This window comes from Musca domestica, unplaced genomic scaffold (genome assembly GCF_030504385.1).
Source record: "Musca domestica strain aabys unplaced genomic scaffold, Musca_domestica.polishedcontigs.V.1.1 162, whole genome shotgun sequence".
In the NCBI taxonomy this organism is placed as follows: Eukaryota; Metazoa; Arthropoda; class Insecta; order Diptera; family Muscidae; genus Musca; species Musca domestica.
Window position 1 is genome coordinate 794,062 of NW_026712223.1, and position 18,472 is coordinate 812,533.

The following is an 18,472-nucleotide window of genomic DNA, read 5'->3' on the forward strand; positions in this document are numbered from 1 at the left end:
CGGTGCCAAAGCAACTGATCCACCACCACTTAATAATCAGCCGGCTCGGCCAGCATAACAATTAGCATTCTTAGTGACTGCTAGATTGACATTCGTTATCAGTTTGTGAGAATATTTCATAAAGAGATTTCAAATGAAACTCAACACAAATTACTCTCTTGCTATCTATCTCTCGCTCTTTTATGTTCACATAAACACCCACTTGAAGAGACGGTATCATTTATGCCGTTTGTTTTTCCACCAAGTGTTATTGATTTTTTTACCGATAAGTGGAAAATAATTTTCCTAAATGTTAGTTATGAGCATTTTTAAGAGAATTCACACTTTTTTTCTAAAAATAGATTCTATATTCTCAGAGTAGAACAAATTGGTGAAAGAGATAGTGTTGCGAGAACAGATACTTAAGCATGAATGTTGGTTTAATTGTGTGTGAAATGTACATCTCTTAAATATATGTATGTTTTAGGTAATATGAGACATTCCATAATTTCAATATTTTTCCTAAGTGGAACTATTTTCTGTAGGAAAAAATCAACGTTATTCTACACGTCCGTAGGAGATCTCAAGATCCTCTGTAGTAAAATAATATCTTCTATAGAGAAATAGGATCATGAAAGGCACATACACAATATCTCAGGCCTCCTTTAGCAAGTCAAATCTTATGAATGTTTCTATTCAGGAACATATGCTGGGTGGACGCCTGGTGTGTGCCTCCAAAATGGATAGTTTTCTGACATATTTTTTTTAGATTTTATATGAAAAAGTTAATTTTTGGCAAGTAGGGCTCCCCAAATTAGTTTCCAAATGCATTTGTCTGTACGTCTCTGCTTCTATGGCATAGTAGAGAAACTTAAAAGTATACCATGGGAGAAAAGGAAAGAGGATAGTGTAAGACGTCTATGATTCTGTGAGAAATAATTGCATTTCTTTCAAGCCTTAGATAAATCAGTTAAACTCCTCCGAACTCTTCCATGGATCTTCTATTATTACTCAAGTCACAGGAGGAGGTCTTAGAGGTCTTCACTAAGTCTGTGGAATTCTTTTGAAGTCTTCTAGAGATCAGCAGAACATATATGGGACTTCCTCGAGGTCAGTACAAAACCTATGAGACATCTCTAGTCCAATAGAAGACCCCTGACGGGATATATATGTAGGTGCCCTCAGAGATAATCCATTTGCCGACCTCTGAAGACATCAGTAAGTCATGGGAGGACCTTTAAGCCTTCCCATGGTAAGATTAGTAAAATACTTCTAATATCTTCTAGAAGTCATTAAAATACCTTTGAGGTCATGTTTAGACCAACAGAAAACCTCTGACGTCATCCATAAATCAGCAGCATACCTCGAAAGTCTTCATCCATGAAGGAGGTCTTCTCCTTCTATAAAGGAGGTCTGCTCTTCTATGGAAGAGCAGAAGAAGACCTCGGATGTCTTCTTTTTCTTCTCCGGAACAGCAGGAGAAGACATCGGAGGTCTTCTTTTTCTTCTCTGGAACAGCAGCAGGAGTCCTTGGAGGTCTTCTTTTTCTCCTGAACAGGCATCCCAGATCTTTTAGATAGTTCCTGTGTTAAAGCTTTAAAATCGTCTCTTTGCAAGTTTTAAGCCTCTGAGGACTTCTTCAGGGCAGTAGAAGAACTATAAAGTGTCCTTGAAGAAGTCAATAGGATAAATCAGAGGTCTTCATCCATACAACAGCTGAATTTGGACAAGATCTTCTCCAGGACATCCTAAGCTTTCTAGTATAAGAATTCTGAGGTCTTCTCTAGGTCAGTGGTAGGCATCGAGATAAGATCTGCCGAAGTCGTTAGTAGGCCAGTAGAAAATCTTACAGGTGGTCAATTGAGGAGTCTTTAGGGGTCTTCTGTAGATCAAAAGAAGACTTCCGAGACCTCCATTGGTCAAAATAATGCTTCTGGGGTCTTCTATAAATCAGCAGAAAGCCTTGCAGGTTTTACCTATAGGTTCGTGGAAGGCAGAAGTCCCCGTAAGGTTTTCTAGGACAGGTGTCTTTGCTACCTGCGACCTTTTACAGATCAGCAGGAGGACTTTTTGAATCATTATAAGATCTTCGAAGTCTTCTATAGGTCAGTGGAGAATTTTTGCAATTTTGTTAAAAGTCAGCAGAGGATTTTCGAAGTATACTATGGACAAGTAATGGGAAATATTCATGAATTACTTTAGGGAATGGTATAAACTTTGACTTACCTAACAATGACCCCAATAAATAAAAAAATCCGAAAACATGTTTATCGTTAGTATTTTGTTATTTATTTCATTTTTTTGTATTTGTTTTAAAATATGTGTATTTTATTTCTTATGATTTTTGTTTGTTTTGTTTTTGCATTAATTTAAAATATTTTTATTTAATTACAATTAGATTAAGTTAAAATTATATAAATAACAATTACACACTTATTATTAATACATTTAGGGCAATTAGGGGTTTGTTTGTTTGAAGCCTTTAAGAAAAATTATCTAACAGAAATGTGGGGAACAAAAAGAAAAGATCTACAGAGAGGCATTACAAGGGGGAAGGGAGAACTTAACTTGTTTTTTACAATCCAATCTACACTTAAGTTACCTAGACAAAAGAAAAACAAAATTTACATGGATTTTTTTTAATATATTCTTAGATGATAATTATAATTTTTATACATTTAAATTGAAATTTATTTGTTACATTTTAAATATAATTTATTTTCTTTTTCTTTAACTACATTTAAATTGCTATTTTACTTTTCTCCTTTTTCTCTAATAAATTCTTTATATGTTTTGTCGCGTTCTTTGATTGTAGGGACAGAGGGGGAAGGGGGTCTCTAAATTTTTTCATTAAATTATTAAAATTCTTATCTAAATTATACTTCTTTCATATTTTATTTTGTGGTTTATGGCCTTTTTGAAGATATCGTGGTAGATGGTAGTGGCTGTTGTACACATGTGTCTGGCAACATGTTGCAAAAGATTTTGGTGATTCATGTAAAATCCTCTGTGAAATTTATTTCCGAGTAAGGAGAGCATTTGCTTAACCATGATCTATCATAATTTGCATAAATTCTATGGGCTTTGAGCATTTTCTCTTCAAATGTTGCAGGAAAAATCCTAGTCTAGCAACAAGTTGCTATAATGTTTTTTTTTGTTTTTCTCGACTTAAAATCCCTTCCAATTTTTCACAGATTTATACTTGACATCAATTAGACTTGTCATTTGATGATTTGACATTGAAATAACTGGACTTTTCTGAATGTTGCCCCAGTCCGGCAACATGTTGCTATACATCTAAATTTATCAGAATTTCTCCTTCTTGTATGGCAACAAATTAGATTCTCTTTGTTTTTATTCTCTCAATTTATTTTCGCTATAGTTATTACTCCAATTCTCATTGTCTTAACTTTCTTTGTGTGTTGCCTGGCCATTGTCAACATGTTGCTGTGAAGTTGGCAGCGGTTGGGATTGTGTCACCGTGGCTGGTTTATCACTGCTGCCAACTTCGGTTTGTTGATGAAGATGTTGCTGTTGTTGCTGCTGCTGAAGTTCTTTGTTCAAACGATAACTGCTCATGACATTGGCACAACTCTGATGGAAATAAAAGTTACGCCCCCTCAAAAATGTGTCCGACGCAAAGTCCTTTATACCTGTCTTAATGATAGAAAATGTTTGAAAAGTTAAAACAACAATTACAACAATCGTTTTTTTTTTTTCAATAAAATTGCAAATAAAAATAACCGGGGCAGGAAACTCTGCCCTGGCAGGCCCTAACAAAACTGAAAAATTTACCTTACAAATGAAACATTTGTTATCATCTTCATTGTCGGGTTTTATTTCCGAACTATTTCCCACCTTTGAGTCCAATTGTTGCTGTTGTTGTTGTGCTGCTGCAAGGCCTGGCATGAGGCCGGGATGTGGTGGTGCCACCTGTCCATGGCCATGGCCATTGGGTGAATCCCCTTCAAGTGGTTGGTGATGCTGCATTTGCAGCTGCTGGCCGTGATGGGTCATGTGTTTACTTCTCAAATCTTCAAATGCTGTGTATTTTGTGGTGTTGTTGTTATTATTATTGTTATGGGGATTTTCCACGGTGGTTTCGGTACTGGTAACCTGGGGCTCAGAACGTGGCCTCTCCTCCACCGGTGAGGGGTTGTCTGAAATTCTATAATTTTATTTGTTATTGGTAACGGATTTACGCCTTTACTTTCTTTTTTCTGTGTCTTACCTGCTACTGCCCACCATGGCCTCTTCATATTTCCTCTTCTTGTTATAGCTTGTCATTTTAATGGAATCATCATCATCCACAATAACATCCTCATCGCTGTCATTATTGCAAGTATCCATGGACATGTCCTTGGCGCTGCGTTCCTCATTGCAGGAATCGGCATTGTAGTAATGATGGGTTGTCGAGGATAATTCGCTGACATTTTTCACTAAAACCAAGCAAGAGATATTTCTTGAAATCTTCTCTGGCATTCTCTTAAATAAAAGTAGCTATGTTACCTGATATATGCCCCTGACCCGCATTCGTATGGCTGTTGATATTACTGCCTGGATTGTGAGCTTCTGTCCAATTGCTGCTACTTCCAGCACTGCTGCTATTGCTGCTGTTACTGCCACTGGTGGTGGTGGTGGTGGCCACATTTGTGCTAATATCCTCCTCGGCTGTCTGATGCATATTATCCTTACTTATGGCACAATTGGCAGTTCTGTACAGTATGCCATCCAATTTTCCCGGCTGGCTATTACTGTTGTGCAAATTAGCCCCACCTGGGGTACTGGCACCTCCACCACCACCACCTGAACTGCTATGGCTACTACTATGGCTGCTACTCCCACTGAGAGCTGGCATATGAGCATGATGTACCTGTGACATTTCCGAATTCGAATCAGGTACATCATCATTGCAAGATTCCACATCTACAGTTTCGATTTCATCCTGTTGCTTATTCTCATCATCTGGCAGTTTACCACCAACCTCGAGGGCGTATTTCCTCTTGCAAATCGGACAGGAATTGCAAAACATATTCTCCATGAAATACATGTCGCCATATTTACGCTTACGTACCTTGATGCGCAAACGATTCTGGCGATTGTTGCGTATTCTTTGGAAGGTCTGATGGGGGAGAGAATTTAGAAAAAAAAAAATAGAATTTTAATTACCGACATCAATTTTGAGATTTTCAAACATTTCGAAAAGTTCTGAATATTGAGTTATTTTTTTATTCAATTTGGCACCGACACTGTTTTCAATGCTGAAGCAACATTTTTTCAAAGGCTGAACCAAAAATGTTATCGACAACACTTTTGAAACGCTGAAGCAACACTTTTTAATGTTGAGCAACCTTTTTATGTAGCAAAACATTTTTGTAATGCCGAAGCAACATTTCGCGAAGTTCACAATGTTGAAGCAACATTTATTCAATTGTGGAGCAAAATTTCAAAATTCTGAAGTAACCACTTTTTATGAAAAAAAATGTTCAGCAACTTTTTTTAATGAGTAATGTTGAATCCATTTCTCAATGTTGCCTCAACATTTATTAATGTTGCATCAACATTTCTTAATCTTGAATCAGCATTTCTCAATGTTGCCTCAACATTTTTCAATGTTCCTTCAACATTTCTCAATGTTACCTCAACATTTCTCAATGTTCCCTCAAAATTTCTCAATGTTGCCTCAACATTTCCTAAATTTGACCCAATTTCCCCCCCGCCCATGTTGAGTCTAAGTCTCTCCAACCTCTACTTACCTCCCAACGATTATGGCTGGTTCTAATGGCATTCTCTTGTGAGGGGCAGGGTTGGGCAAACATATAAGTGGCCTGTAAATTCGATCTCTCCATGCCGGAACTCAATTTATACAAACGATCCAGTTCCGTTAGAAAATGAGAGTTCCACTCATCGGCTGATAGTTTAATGCCGCAAACAGGACACATATCTGGTATATGGCCTGGTGGTGGTCTCAGACCCGGTGGACCACCCAAGCCCAAACTATGGCTCATACTGGCCGCTGCCAAGAGGCTGCTGTTCGGATGATGGTGATGATGATGGGCACTGAGCGGGGGTAAATGATGCTGTACATGGTGGGGCGGAGCATGGGGATGATGTGGGTGGTGGGACATGTGTGATGACACCGTGGCCGAAGAGGCGGCCGCTGCTGCCTGTGACGAGGCTATGGAGGCCACAGCTGCGGCGGCTGCTGCCGAAACGGCAGCCATGGAGGAGGCACATGATGTCGATGGTTTGTCACTGCGATGGGTATCTGGAAGAAGAAAAAAAACCATAAACTTAATGTTTACTCTTTATTTGTTTGTGGGGATTATCGTTACAACAAAAACACAACAACAATAATAAATCTTTAAATTAATGTCTAACAAATTGAAACGACCTTCTGGTATTCAATTGGAATATTTTAAAGGTTTGCTAGTCAGGGTGGGGGTAACAATAAAGAGTGGGAAATGTAACAAATTTCTGTGCCTGCCTGAATGTCTGTCTTGCCTTCTGTATGTGTGTGCATGTAATGGCCATAAATATTGTTCGAATTTATGCAGGAATTCCGAATGGATTTTTATGTTTTCAGTTTTCAGTTTTCGGTTTTTTTTTTGGTGGAAAAAATATTACAAATTTTAATTGCTTTCTAAATATTTTCAACACGTATTTGATTCACGAGACTATGGCTCTCCCTTTCACCCCCTCTCTCGCTCTCCTTTGGCCAAAGTGTGATAATTCATTCGGGCTTAAAGGGCAATAAGAATGGCGGGGGTATGGTGGAATGCCATGATTTAATTTTGTTTAAATAAATCACAGCAGGATAGGTTCTTGTTGTTGTTGTTACTGTTGCATTTCCGAAATTACATAATTGGCAACTGACAACTGACATTTGCAGTCAAAGAGCGTTTCGTTTTTTTTTCTGTTGCTGTCCAACAACGACCACAATATGGCAGGACACAACAAAAGGTCAGAAGCAAAAAAAAAATGTAACAGCAAAAACAACAAATGACCAGTCAACCAGCCATTTAGCCAACCTCTGATGTTACCACTTGTCGTAGACGTGATTTTAACACCAGGGCGGGCGAAACAAAAACAACAACAACACCGACAAGTAGAAGTCAACACGTATGCCAAAGCCAGCAACAACAACAACCACAATCATTCAACCGGAGAGATAGTCCTGCATTACCAGACTTTAAATTTGTCGCTTTTGAGGGAAAAAGGACTAAATGTTGTTCTTGGAATAAAAATATAGAAAAAAAATGTGGTTAAAAAGTCCAATTCAGGAAAGCTTTAATTCATAAAACCTAAAGGACTGCATGGAAACTTATAACACCTGAAACGACATTTCTCGGAATCCAGTAGCTTATATTAGGTAATTTATTTTTTATGGTAATATTATTCCGTTTCCTATTCATATTAGAGGAGTTAAGTCCTTTGTCGTGAAAACGGAAGATATTAAAATGTATAAAATTTGTTTTATTTTATTATGTCGGACAATTGTTGTTGTACTGTAAATGGTTGTAATGATGGATAACATATTTGAATGGGACGAATAATATTAGGGTTGTTCGTTACAATTTTCAATAAAATTTCAATGAAACCACATGTCACCCGAATGTTGCTCTGCGGTATTTTGGCCCATTCCCGGCGAAGCGCTTGCTTGAGGTGATCGAGACTTTGGTATTTTTTAGTGTCAACGTTACTTTCCGAAATACTCCTGACACAATAGTCCAACGGATTGGTATGCGGAGGCCATTGTGCGCTGGAAATGAAAAGAGGAATCTCATTTTGTAACCATAGGCGCGTGTTGAGTGCGATGGTGCTGAGTCCTGTTGGAATGTCCAAGGACTGCGGCCAAAAGATTTGGGTGCTCAAGGCTTTAATACACCCTCCAGAATATTTTTGGGATATTATTCGGCATTTATTATAATGCCACGGTCGATTAATAGGAGTAGAGAACGACCATCGGCTGTTATGGCGGACCACACCACCACCATGGCCGGCGCTTGAGTTCTGGTGGCCAACCGAAGGTGCACATTTTCAGCTGACCTCTTTGGTACCTCTGGTAAACACGATCATTTTGTTTGTTTACAAACTGCTGGACAACGAATGTTTTCTCATCGGAGATAGGAGAAAACCAAATTCGGCAGTTCACCACTTTCGGCCTAGCAAAGCAACTCTTTAGCTCTTTTGAGTCTATTTTCTTTCTGTTGCGGTGTAAGTTCTTGCATTTTTTTCGAATTTCAATGGCTTTACCCGAGCTCGTTTCTCAATAGTTGGCGAATGGAATATTGCGATATATTTTCGGCCACTGCGACGCGGGATTCGTTCAAGACGCTTCTTTACTTTTCGAACCATTTCTGCCGATGTTGCTATTGCAGTTTTCTTCCGTTCACATCCAGTATCACGGTGACGAGTGATGGTATGAGACACAAAAGATTTATTCACATTTAAATGCTGGAGTGTTCTAATTATAGCCACTTGTGGCTTTCCAGCCAAATAAAAAGAAATCACACCATCCCGCTTGAATTCCATCACGAATAACTTTTTTTTCTGGAAAAAAAATATAATGAGCTGTCAATGGAATATTTTTGACAGCTGTCGGACGAGTGGCTTAGAAATGACAACAGTCTGAAGTTGGTTGCAGTTTTTTAAAAAATACAAGCGGGTATTTAAGGAATTTATCCAAGGACCTCGCAGATTTTATTAAGGATTCCCAAGGATCTCACTAAGAACAAATATTTTCAAGAAATGTTTCCAAGGACCTCAAAAAAAAAAAAAAAAAAAAAAAAAATATATATATATATATATATATATATATATATATATATATATATATATATATATATATATATATATATATTATTCTCATGGCCTCTCAATAATTTATTTTTGCAAAAGACCCTCCAAGGACAAAGAAATAAACATGACTTATTTAAAATATTTTTCGGAGGACAGAAGTCTTTAAAATTTATATAAGAACTATTAAAATTTCTCAAAGTTATTAATTTTGGTTCTTAAATTTTTTTTTAAAGGACCTTAAACGGAGTACAATAAATGTAGATTTTGAAGGTTTTTTTCAACTAGGAATGTAACAGTCAAAATTCAGGATTTCTTTAAAAATGTTTCTAAGGATCATCACGGGTTCCTCAACTATTTTTTTAAGTCCCTTACAGCAACAAATGTGGCTTTTGAAGAGTTTAGCTTGGAGGAAAAAAAAAACCCAAAAAATCTTCACAGTTTGATGTGGATTTTTTGCAATTACAAATTTGGATTTTCTACTTCAAATCTTTCAATGTTGCTTTTTCCAATACATGGATCATGCTCGTGATTTTCTACTTTCCCTTGAATATTAAATTGTCTAGGCCACCCCAATATTTGTTGCATTTATTTGCACCATGACATTGTCTGACCTCTGGAACGCCATTCATTTCATTTGCATGGTTAACCATTTAACAAACCAATATTTTTATTTTATTTTAAATAAAATTAAGTAAATTGTTGTTGTTGATGTTGACAACGCCATCCATTCGCATGCATTGAAACACCAGGAACCAGACGTCATTGCCAAATGCATTTTACCGTGTTGCTGTGGAAACTGAAATGGCGAATTCTTGTTGTTTTTGCTGTTGTTTATTTATTTATTTACACACATGAGTAGCGACTGATTGGTCGTTGATTGTTTGGCTAAATGGCCACAAAAACAAAAAAAAAAGAGAAAAGAGAAACGAAAATATTCCCTACCCTCAGGGGAATGTGGGCGATAAACTTGTACAAATTTGCAATGGATATACCGCCGACTCTGCTGCCGGCGGACAAGAGATACACTGGCGCGAACGAACGAACACAGCGACTGGAATGCGATTTTAGATTACATGTTTAGAAATCATAATAATTTCATACCTCGTTGGAGCTGGTACTTGGGGTGTTAGTTGCCTGGTTGGATGACTGGCTGTCTATGCGATTAGTAAGGTTATGTTTTTGTGTGTGTGTGTTCGTTGGTCGTTTGTCTGAATTTTAATATAAAAATTCCACAAAATCATCATCCATCAAATTATTAAGGCTGGCTATAACTACTCCGGGGAGTTTAGTTGAAAGTTGAGAGAGGGTGGTGACTTGTGGCCAGGGGTAATTGCTTGAAAATTAGCCATCAAAGTAGTGTGTAGCATTACAACAAATTGGGACAACAAATATTTGTTGGACATGTGAGGAAACAAGAAGTATCATGTTTTGGTTGCTTCAATTTAGGCATTTGATATGGATATGGGTATTTTTTTCTAAAAAAAAAAATATATAGAAAAATTATATAAAATAAAAAATCAGTAAAGAAAGCCTAAAAGTCGGAAAGGGACGACTTTGTGATACCCTACACCCCTTTGGATATATAGTAGAGCTTCATATAACAAATAAAAGTTTTATGGGGAATTTATGAGAATTAAATCATACCAAAGGAAATTATATATGAGAGGAAGATCCTCCAATATATGAGAGGAATAACCTCCTCTCAATCGATTTCTACTAAATTTGCCGAGGCATTTGTTTAATTTTTCAATATTTGCCGAATGGAATATTGAGATATGTTCAGCTCACGAGCGATTTTTCGGCCACTTCGTCGCGGTTTCGATCAAGTCGCTTCTATACTTTTCGAACCACATCTGCTGATGTTGCTGTTTTCTTCCGTCCACCTCCTTGACGTCGGGCTACGCTACCTGTATCAGGGTAATGAGCGATGGTACGAGACACAAAAGATTTATTCACATTTAAATGCTGGAGTACTCTAACCCACGTCGCAGTGGCGGAAAAGTGGCTCGTGAGCTGAACATTTCGCAATATTTCATTCGGCAAATATTGAAAAATGAGCTCGGGGTGGAGCCATTGAAATTCCAAAAAGTGCAAGAATTTACACCGCAACAGAAAGAAAATAGACTCAAAAGAGCTAAAGGGTTGCTTCGCTTGGCAGAAAGTGGTGAACTGCCGAATTTGGTTTTCTTCGATCTCCGATGAGAAAAAAATCGTTGTCCAGCAGTTTGTAAATAAACAAAATGATCATGTTTACTTGTCAAAGAGTTCAGCTGAAAATGTGCACCTTAGGTTGGCCACCAGAACTCAAGCGCCGGCCATGGTGATGGTGTGGGCCGCCATAACAACCGATAATTGCTCTCCGCTCGTATTAATCGACCGTGGCATCAGAATAAATGCTGATTATTATCGCGAAAATATTCTGGAGGGTGTATTAAAGCCTGGGGCACGCATACATTTTGGCCGCAGACCTTGGACATTCCAACAGGACTCAGCACCATGACACTCAGCACGCGTCACCCGAGAATGGTTACAATATGAGGTTCCTCACTTCATTTCCAGCGCACAATGACCACCAAAATCTCTGGATACCAATCCGTTGGACAAATGTGTCTGGAGTGTTTTGGAAAACAAGGTTGGACTAAAAAATACCAAAGTGTCGATCACCTCAAGCAAGCGCTTCGCCAGGAATGGGCCAAAATACCGCCCAGCAACATTCGGGCAGCGTGCGAGGATTTCATTGGCAGTTTGAAGGCCATAATTCGTACCAAAAGTGACCAATTCGAACAAATCGAAACTAATTCTAAAATTTGATGCTATTTCCGACATTTTTTGCTTTATTTCAATAAAATTTAAAAAAAAAAATTAAAAATTATGGCGTTTGACTTTGTTTCAGTTTTTTTTATCTCACCCTGTTTTTGCTGAAATCGTGCAAAGATCAAATCTGAACCGATCTCGATAAAATTTGTCGAAGGTATTTTTGAACTGAGTTTGATGTATTGTTATGGAGTGAATACTACGGCTGTGAAGAACAAATATAACAAATCGGATGAACAATAAATATGGGAGCTATACCTATATCTGAACGGATTTTCAAATTTGACATACTTGTTTCTAGGCTCAATTTGGTCGTAAATGCCAAATTTCATCCCATTTGGTCCAATATTACACATTTGGTGCACAATAAAAAGCAAATCGGACGAAGGTATATATACGGGAGCCATATCCTAATCTGAACCGATCTCGATAAAATTTGGCAAAGGTATTTCTGTGCTATATTTGATATATTTCCGCCAAGTATGGTTGTTACAGAGTGCATATTACGGCTGCGAAGGACAAAAATAACAAATCGGATTAACAATATATAAGAGGTATATGGGAGCTATACCGAAATTTTGACCGATTATCTCCACTTCCAATAGGGTTCGTCCTTGGGTCAAACGATACTTGTGCAAAATGTCATTTGAATCGGTCAATAAATGCGACCTGTACTTTGACAAACAGACGGACGGACAGAGGAACTGACGGCCATGCATAAATCGCCTCAGAAAGCGATTCTATGCAGATCATCAAATGGAACTATGGGCCTATCTTGTGGTGTAGGGTAAAAAAAACGACTTTGAGTTATAAATAGGCAAATATTTCAGGTTCGAATACCGATTGGGTTTAACATTTGGTGGAAAGTGAGTTGGGATCCAAGATATCGAGGTTTTAGACACCATTGAAGCCAGGTTATTTCTCAGTACTGTAATATTTTAATCGCGGCTAATTTAAGTACATCTCGACCCCTCCCTCCAGACTTCCAATAAATTACAGTTAATTAAGGATCCAGAAGCTTGGCCTATTGTTGGTCTTCCCATGCAAAAAACCCGGCGGCAATTTGCTTTGAAATATTCATATTTACAATACTTAAGCCAAAAAATTGGCTCTCTTCTGCTACAATGTCGCAGAGGCCAAAGAAAAGAACAGCTCTTCCGCCAGCTCGCCTCTGTGTCTAAACAATGGCAATTATAACGTAATTAAGTGAGCGTTCAATTTTTCGTGTCTTTGACGTCATTCAGTTGATGTCAACAACGAAGAACATCCAAGTATTATTTTTTCCGTTCACGTTCTGGCAACATGTAGCATGTTCCACTAAAAAAAGTACCGGCTTGTTGAGTACTTTTTTTGAAAATCCTTTTGAAAATTTCATAAATTCATTAAAAGCGAAGCAAAGCCAGCACGCGACATTTAAAACACTTATCTACAACAAAAACAGCAACAACAACGACAACAATTGAAACTGGCAATAAAAAATATCCTCTCTAACCCCTTACTTCTCTTTGGAATATTTCTTAAGCCAATTTTGATGTTCCCCACCTCTAGAAACCTATACATTTTAGACAAATGTAACCATACCTCCCCCTCGCCCCATTCTCCACCCTCCCACCTTGCAGCGTTAAAGGGTTGTATTGAAACAATTTCATTTTCCCGGCTTTGTGTGGCGTCAAAGACTTTTGACTTTTGGCGCTTTGTGTGGATGTTTTGTGCATTCCATGCCATGCCAGGGCATGCCACACCACGTCGAACCAACAACAACAACAATAGACGCCGTCATCATCATCGCACTTGGTTGAAGTGTCTTTATCCTTCGAGTTTTGTATGCCACTGCAGTGTGAGCAAACCCGACCGACCGAGCGACCAACCAACAACAACCACTCTCTGGTGGTTTTGTTTATTTGTTGTTTTTGTTGGCTGCTGGCTGGCTGGCAGCAGCTTTGGCAACATTTTTTGTTTATTGCTTTTGATGTTCTCTCGTCGTAAAGAGTTCCGATTGTTGTCCCCACCCTCCAATACAATTCAACCCATTCACAACACCCTCCATATGTTTGCAGCCCTGTTGTTGGGAACTACCTCCACCCCTTCTTCGAGCTCAGCGATTTATTGTTGTTGTGTGAATCTAATGAATTATGTTGTTATTTTAAGAGAATGAATGAATGGATGGTCGGTCGGACAAATGTTCATTTTCGTAGTTGGAGTTTGTTATTAGCTATAATCGTCAGAGCAGCAACAACAACAATACAAACAACAACCAAAATGTTTCAAAATTAATTACAACAAATAATTCAAATACAAATGTTGCCATCGTCGTGTTGTTTACTCGCTGACCTCGTCTGGATGGTCGCGTTTAATTTGCTCTAATTGTTCGGCGGATTAATTGGAAAAGGACAATTGATATTATTCGATATTCGGATAATGGGAAGTTAATTCGGATAAAGGGGAATTAATTCGGATAACGGTAAATTTATTATCCATAGCTGTTGTAACGTGAGGCCCACATTACCCGGATACCAATGTTATCCGTTTTATCCTGATATTCTGAAATGTTATGTTATCCTTCGAATATGCTGAAGTGTTTTCCAATGTAACCTGATACTGTAACAATTATATCCCTATCCGGATGAGACAAAACTGTTATCCACATTATCCTTATACGTTAAAAATCTTATCCGCGTTATCTGGATAATCTAAAAATGCTATCCACGTTAGTTTTAAAAGGTAAAACTATTATCCAGGTTATTCAGATACTGTAAAAATGATATCCGCTTTATCCTAATTGAGTAAGAATGCCATCCATTTTATCCTCTTGTGATACAAATGTTATCCAAATTATCCTGGCGTATTTAAAAAATTATCTACTTCGTCCTGAAACGCTAAAAATGTTATCCAAGTTATCCTGACGTATTTAAAAGTTTATCCACTTTATCCTGACACGTTAAAAAAGTTATCCACGTTGTTGTGATACGTCAAACATTTTATCCGCGTTATTTTGATAATGTTAAAACGTTATCCGATTTATCCGGATACTCTAAATATGTATTAAGATGTATTAAGAAATGTTATCCGTGTTATCCTGATTCTGTAAAAATATTATCCACGATACATTTATAAGCTAAAAATATTATCGAGGTCATCCTGATACTCTACAAATGTTATCCACGTTATCCTAATACAGTGAGAATGCTATCCACATTATCCTCATGCGATAAAAATGTTATCCTGATGTATTTAAAAGTTTATCCACTTTATCCTGACACGTTTAAAATGTTATCCACGTTGTTCTGATACGTCAAACATATTATCCGCGTTATCTTGATAATGTAAAAACGTTATCCGCTTTATCCTGATACTGTAAATATGGTATGTCTGTTATTCCGATGTATTAAAAATGTTATCCGTATTATCCTCATACTGTAAAAAGATTATCCACGTCACCTTTATAAGCTAAAAATATTATCGAGGTCATCTTCATCTCTACAAATCATCATCATCTCTACAAATGTTATCCACGTTATCCTAATACAGTGAAAATGCTACCCACATTATCCTCATGCGATAAAAAATGCTATCCTGGTGTACTTAAAATGTCATCTCTTTATCCTAGCACGGTAAAAATGTTATCCACGTTATCCGGATACATTAAACATATTATCCGCATTATTTTTATATTGTAAAAATGTTATCCGCTTTATCCTGACGCTGTAAAAGTGATGTCCATGTTATCCCGATATGTTAAACATGTTATCCGTTTTATACACATACTGTAAAAATGTTATCCACGTTATCTTTATACGGCAAACTCCCTATCCAGATTATTCTAATGCGATTAAATTATTATCCACGTTATCCGGATACATTAAACATAATATCCTCATCATTTTTATATTGTATAAATGTTATCCGCTTTATCCTGACGCTGTAAAAGTAATGTCCATGTTATCCCGATATGTTAAAAATGTTATCCGTATTATCCTCATACTGTAAAAAATGTTATCCACGTTATCCTCATACGTCAAATCCCCTATCCAGGTTATTCTAATGCGATTAAATTATTATTCGCGTTATCCGAATACGTTAAACATATTATCTGCGTTATCTTTATATTGTAAAATGTTATCCGCTTTATCCTGACGCTGTAAAAATGATGTCTATGTTATCCCGATATGTTAAAAATGTTATCCGTATTATCCTCATGCTGTAAAAATGTTATCCACGTTATCTTCATACGACAAAATCGTTATCCAAATTATTCTAATGCGATTAAATTTTTATCCACGTTATCCTGACATAATTTAAATGTTATCCTCTCTATGCTAAAAGGCTGCAAATGTTATCCACTTTATCCTGCTAGGATCCAGGTCATTCTGATATTGTAATAATGTTTTCCATGTTAATCCGCGTTATGCAAATGTAGTAAACATGTTATCCACGTTATCCTGATGCAATTAAAATGTAATCCACGTTATTCTGACATGGTAAAAATGTTATCCACGTTGTTCTGCCACAGCACAATTGTTGTTCTGATACGATAAACTGTTACCAACACCATCAAAATGGCATAACAATGTTATCCATTTTATCCTGATGGAGTGTACATTTTATCCATATTATCCTGAAGGGCCATAAACGTTATCCACGTTTCCCTACTTGGCTAAATATGTAATCCACGTAACCTAATAGCCTGTGTATGTTATCCACGTTATCCCGATGGTCCTAATAAACTGTAAATATTATCCGTGTTATCCTGAGTTGCTGTATATTTTATCCATATTTTCCTGATAGGCTGTAAACGTTATCCACGTTATCCTAATGTTCTCTTAATGTTATTCACGTGATAGGCTGTAATGGTTAACCATTATCTGCGTTATCCGAATAGGATGCAAATGTTATCCGGTTTATCCTGATAGACTGTACATATTATTGACATTATCCTTACAGACCTTTAGTGTTATCAACATTGTCCTGATAGTCTGTAAATGTTATCCACATTTTCCATGTTATTCTGAGAGGCTGTAGAAAATATCCACGTTATCTATATGAGCTGTAATTTTTATCCATGTTATCCAGATATGTTGTAAACTTTATCCACGTTACCGAAATGGCCTGTAAGTGATATTTGCGTTGCCTTCATAGGATTAACACGTTTTCACGTCATCCTGATAGGCTACAACTGTTATCCATGTTATCAAGATAGGATGTAAACGTTATCCGTGTTGTTCTGAAATTTTCTCTACCTTTTTCCGGGTACAATATGCCGGCACACCTTGTGGTCTAAGAATTGCTAATGTTAGATACGACCACGTAATGTAATGTTAGATACGACCACGGAACTCAGCCATTTTTATGCCAAAATGTTTCAATTTACCACTAAACGCCTTCCGTTTGTCTTCTCAAGTGCCTTCAAGTCAGGGATGAGTACTTCTTGACAATTTCAATCAAGATAAAGCAAGCCAATTTTTTTATTAAATTTTTTATTTAAAATGCCACCAATAAACGTCTTATCTGCGATATGCAAAAAAGGAGGAGCAGGCAAAAGTCAATGAACGACGGCAGGGCGATAGCATTTCATCAAAATTTGCCAAACCCGAAACAGTTTAAAGGCAAGCGTGGCTCATGGGGTTCGTTAACTCACTACCAAGTGAAGCGTTTAAATTTTTGCAAAAAAGAAGGAAAGTCGCAAAAACCCAAAATTACTTATATAAATAGAAACATTTTCATCAAAAGATGTTTATCTATCCCTTAGCACGAGTCGGTTTCAAAGATTTAAATAAAATTTATCAGCAAATATTTGGCAACATGCAAATTTTTTCCTCTATCCTGCAAAAAAAGAAGAAGATGAAAGGGTGTGCCCTACTCCCACCCCCTTATCCTTGTAATATTTTTTTCTTTCTAAACAGATCTCAATGTCGAAACTGTCAAATTGGTTTCATGTACATTTCACTTACGCCTTAAATCCCGGGGATCGGAGGCATTGCTGCGTGGACTTTCACCCTTTTCGGCATCGTAGTCGTTGGAGCCCTCCAATGATTCGTGGGATGTGCATGTGGGACTGGCTGAGTCGGTGCGAAACGAGTCATTGCCATTGAAGAGATTCTGCAGAGAGAGAGAGAGAGAGGAAGAAAACATGGAAAATTAAATTTATTTTTTTTACAAATTTACCCAACAAATAATCATTGCTGGTCTGGCCTAGCCAAGACGTAGTCTAGCACCACCACTTACCTGGTCCAGTGAAATTCCAATGTATTTTGGCGGTGAAAATGCCGATGGCAATTGGAAATTACCCAACACCGACGGCTTGCCCAGAGCGGCTCGTTCGCTGGCAAAGTAACTGGCCGCCGCCGCTGAGCCATTTGCCGCCAGCATGTTGTGGTTGAGGGTCTGCAGGAGATGGGGATGGAAGGTGTGCAGCAAGTGGGAGCCATAACTGCCGACTAGTGACATGTTGTGGAGATCTTTGGCGTCAGGTAACTGCAAGAAAGGGTACTGTGAATGAGTAGAGTTGGGCTAAAATCGATGTTGAGGCAAAGATAACAAGGGTTATAAGGAATTTTCCAACCCACCACAACCCACCGTTCCTCATATTTTCTCAAATTATTGATTGGTTTATCATTTGATGACAACTTAAGCCAACTTGACCCCTTTTAGAGGGTTGGGAAAAATGGGAAACTTATGCAAAAAAGTATTGGGAAAATACATATGGTCAGTTTGTAGATAATCCTTATTTTTTGCCCAATGACAAGGGTCAGGGTTATGGAAAATATTGGCAATCATTTTTTAGAAAAAAAAAATAAAACTCTGTCGAATTGTGATGACCCTGACTAAAGGAACTATTGCTGGAAGTGGGATTTCTTGTTATGTCCTTTTAGATTTGCGT

The 18,472-nt window shown here is 37.6% G+C and overlaps 1 protein-coding gene across 6 annotated transcripts in view; it reads right to left on the minus strand.

Moving 5' to 3' along the window:
• Positions 1–2,731: 2,731 nt before the first annotated feature.
• The window catches only part of LOC131801495 (protein Teyrha-meyrha-like), a 32,375-nt gene continuing 16,634 nt past the window's right edge, over positions 2,732–18,472 (minus strand). Inside the window, exons 2-8 of one of the 6 annotated variants that reach the window (XM_059120250.1) lie at positions 17,818–18,066; positions 17,544–17,691; positions 5,736–6,247; positions 4,489–5,101; positions 4,211–4,418; positions 3,838–4,147; positions 2,732–3,636 (exon numbers count right to left, since the gene is read on the minus strand). In XM_059120250.1, coding sequence (XP_058976233.1) covers positions 3,385–3,636; positions 3,838–4,147; positions 4,211–4,418; positions 4,489–5,101; positions 5,736–6,247; positions 17,544–17,691; positions 17,818–18,066 — 2,292 coding nt within the window. In that variant the 3' untranslated portion in view covers positions 2,732–3,384. Of the gene's footprint in view, positions 3,637–3,774; positions 4,148–4,210; positions 4,419–4,488; positions 5,102–5,735; positions 6,248–17,543; positions 17,692–17,817; positions 18,082–18,472 lie in introns of all 6 variants that reach the window. The other 5 variants (XM_059120246.1, XM_059120247.1, XM_059120245.1 and 2 more) reach the window with 5 other exon arrangements.